A 1,098-nucleotide genomic window follows, 5' to 3' on the forward strand; every position below is an offset into this window, starting at 1 on the left:
ATTCGAAAAGCCTTATCCGTTAACATCACTGTACTCATGCAGCGGTAGACCACCAAAGAGAGTTTTGTATTTATTTTCCATTATTTTCTACATCAAAAATAAGGCAGAAAAAATAATTCTATTTAACTGCTTAAGTATAACGTTTCTTTGCCGTGTATAAGTATTTTCCATAATTCCTTAGTATGAATACATCGCAAATGTCAGTACTCATACTATTTCAAGAGTACTCAAAAATATTTTTTCAACTCTGAGGACCTTGTATCTCAACTTGCACATCCTAGTATTTCCAACAGAGACATCAAAGATTCAAACCCCTCTTCCACATTGTAACTAAAAAGGAACTTCATCGATACTTTTAGGAGTGGTTTTTGGACATAAAAAAAAAAAAGGGCCACTGAGCCCTCAACTTGGCTTACCATTTTTAAAAATGAAAGTAAAAATTGTTTCTATGCTTAATACAATATTGTTCAGTTTATATATAATAGTACAAATACTTGTGGTTTCAAACGTCATGGATCCAAGGTGTAATCAAGATTTAGTCATGCACTAATTTTGCCTTGCAAATGACACCATGATACTTAAAAGCCATCATAAGAAACCATTTTATTTGATAATTATTATTTAAATGACATTACATTGAGGAAAACCAAACAAACTTTATTCAAACCACATAGTGGTTCACTATCCTTATTACATGTATTTTCCAGAATTCTAATTTGGCACAAATGCCTTTTGAAGATATTCAACTACACCATTGTCTAGTTGAAAGGCCTTGATGAGCACATCAGGATTGATGGGAGGATTAGATCCAAAGACCGCGTTCGCTACGGTGATCAACCCAGGATTTTGGCTGTTGAAACTAGCAAAGGCAAGAGCAGCAGTCTCCCCTATGTTGATTTGGAAGTGAATGAGACCAATTGGGAATATAAAGACATCTCCCTTATTTAGAACTTTGGTGAAAAGTTTGTTTGGGTCGGATGTGACAAAACCAGCTAAAAGAGTACCCTCAATGACTACCAAAAGCTCAGTGCCGCGAGGGTGAGTGTGAGGAGAATTCACGGCATAAGGTGCGTAGTCTATGCGAGCCAAAGATATGCC

General features: G+C 35.9%; 1 protein-coding gene across 1 annotated transcript in view; it reads right to left on the reverse strand.

The window, feature by feature from the left end:
* Nucleotides 1–691: 691 nt before the first annotated feature.
* Nucleotides 692–1,098, reverse strand: part of LOC112027548 (germin-like protein subfamily 1 member 20) — a 14,527-nt gene continuing 14,120 nt past the window's right edge. The window contains 1 exon segment of the mRNA XM_065763599.1: nucleotides 692–1,098. This exon segment is cut by the window's right edge and continues 1 nt beyond it. Coding sequence (XP_065619671.1) covers nucleotides 712–1,098 — 387 coding nt within the window. The 3' untranslated portion in view covers nucleotides 692–711.

Source organism: Quercus suber, unplaced genomic scaffold, assembly GCF_002906115.3.
Source record: "Quercus suber isolate HL8 unplaced genomic scaffold, Cork oak 2.0 scaffold_515, whole genome shotgun sequence".
Taxonomy (NCBI): Eukaryota; Viridiplantae; Streptophyta; class Magnoliopsida; order Fagales; family Fagaceae; genus Quercus; species Quercus suber.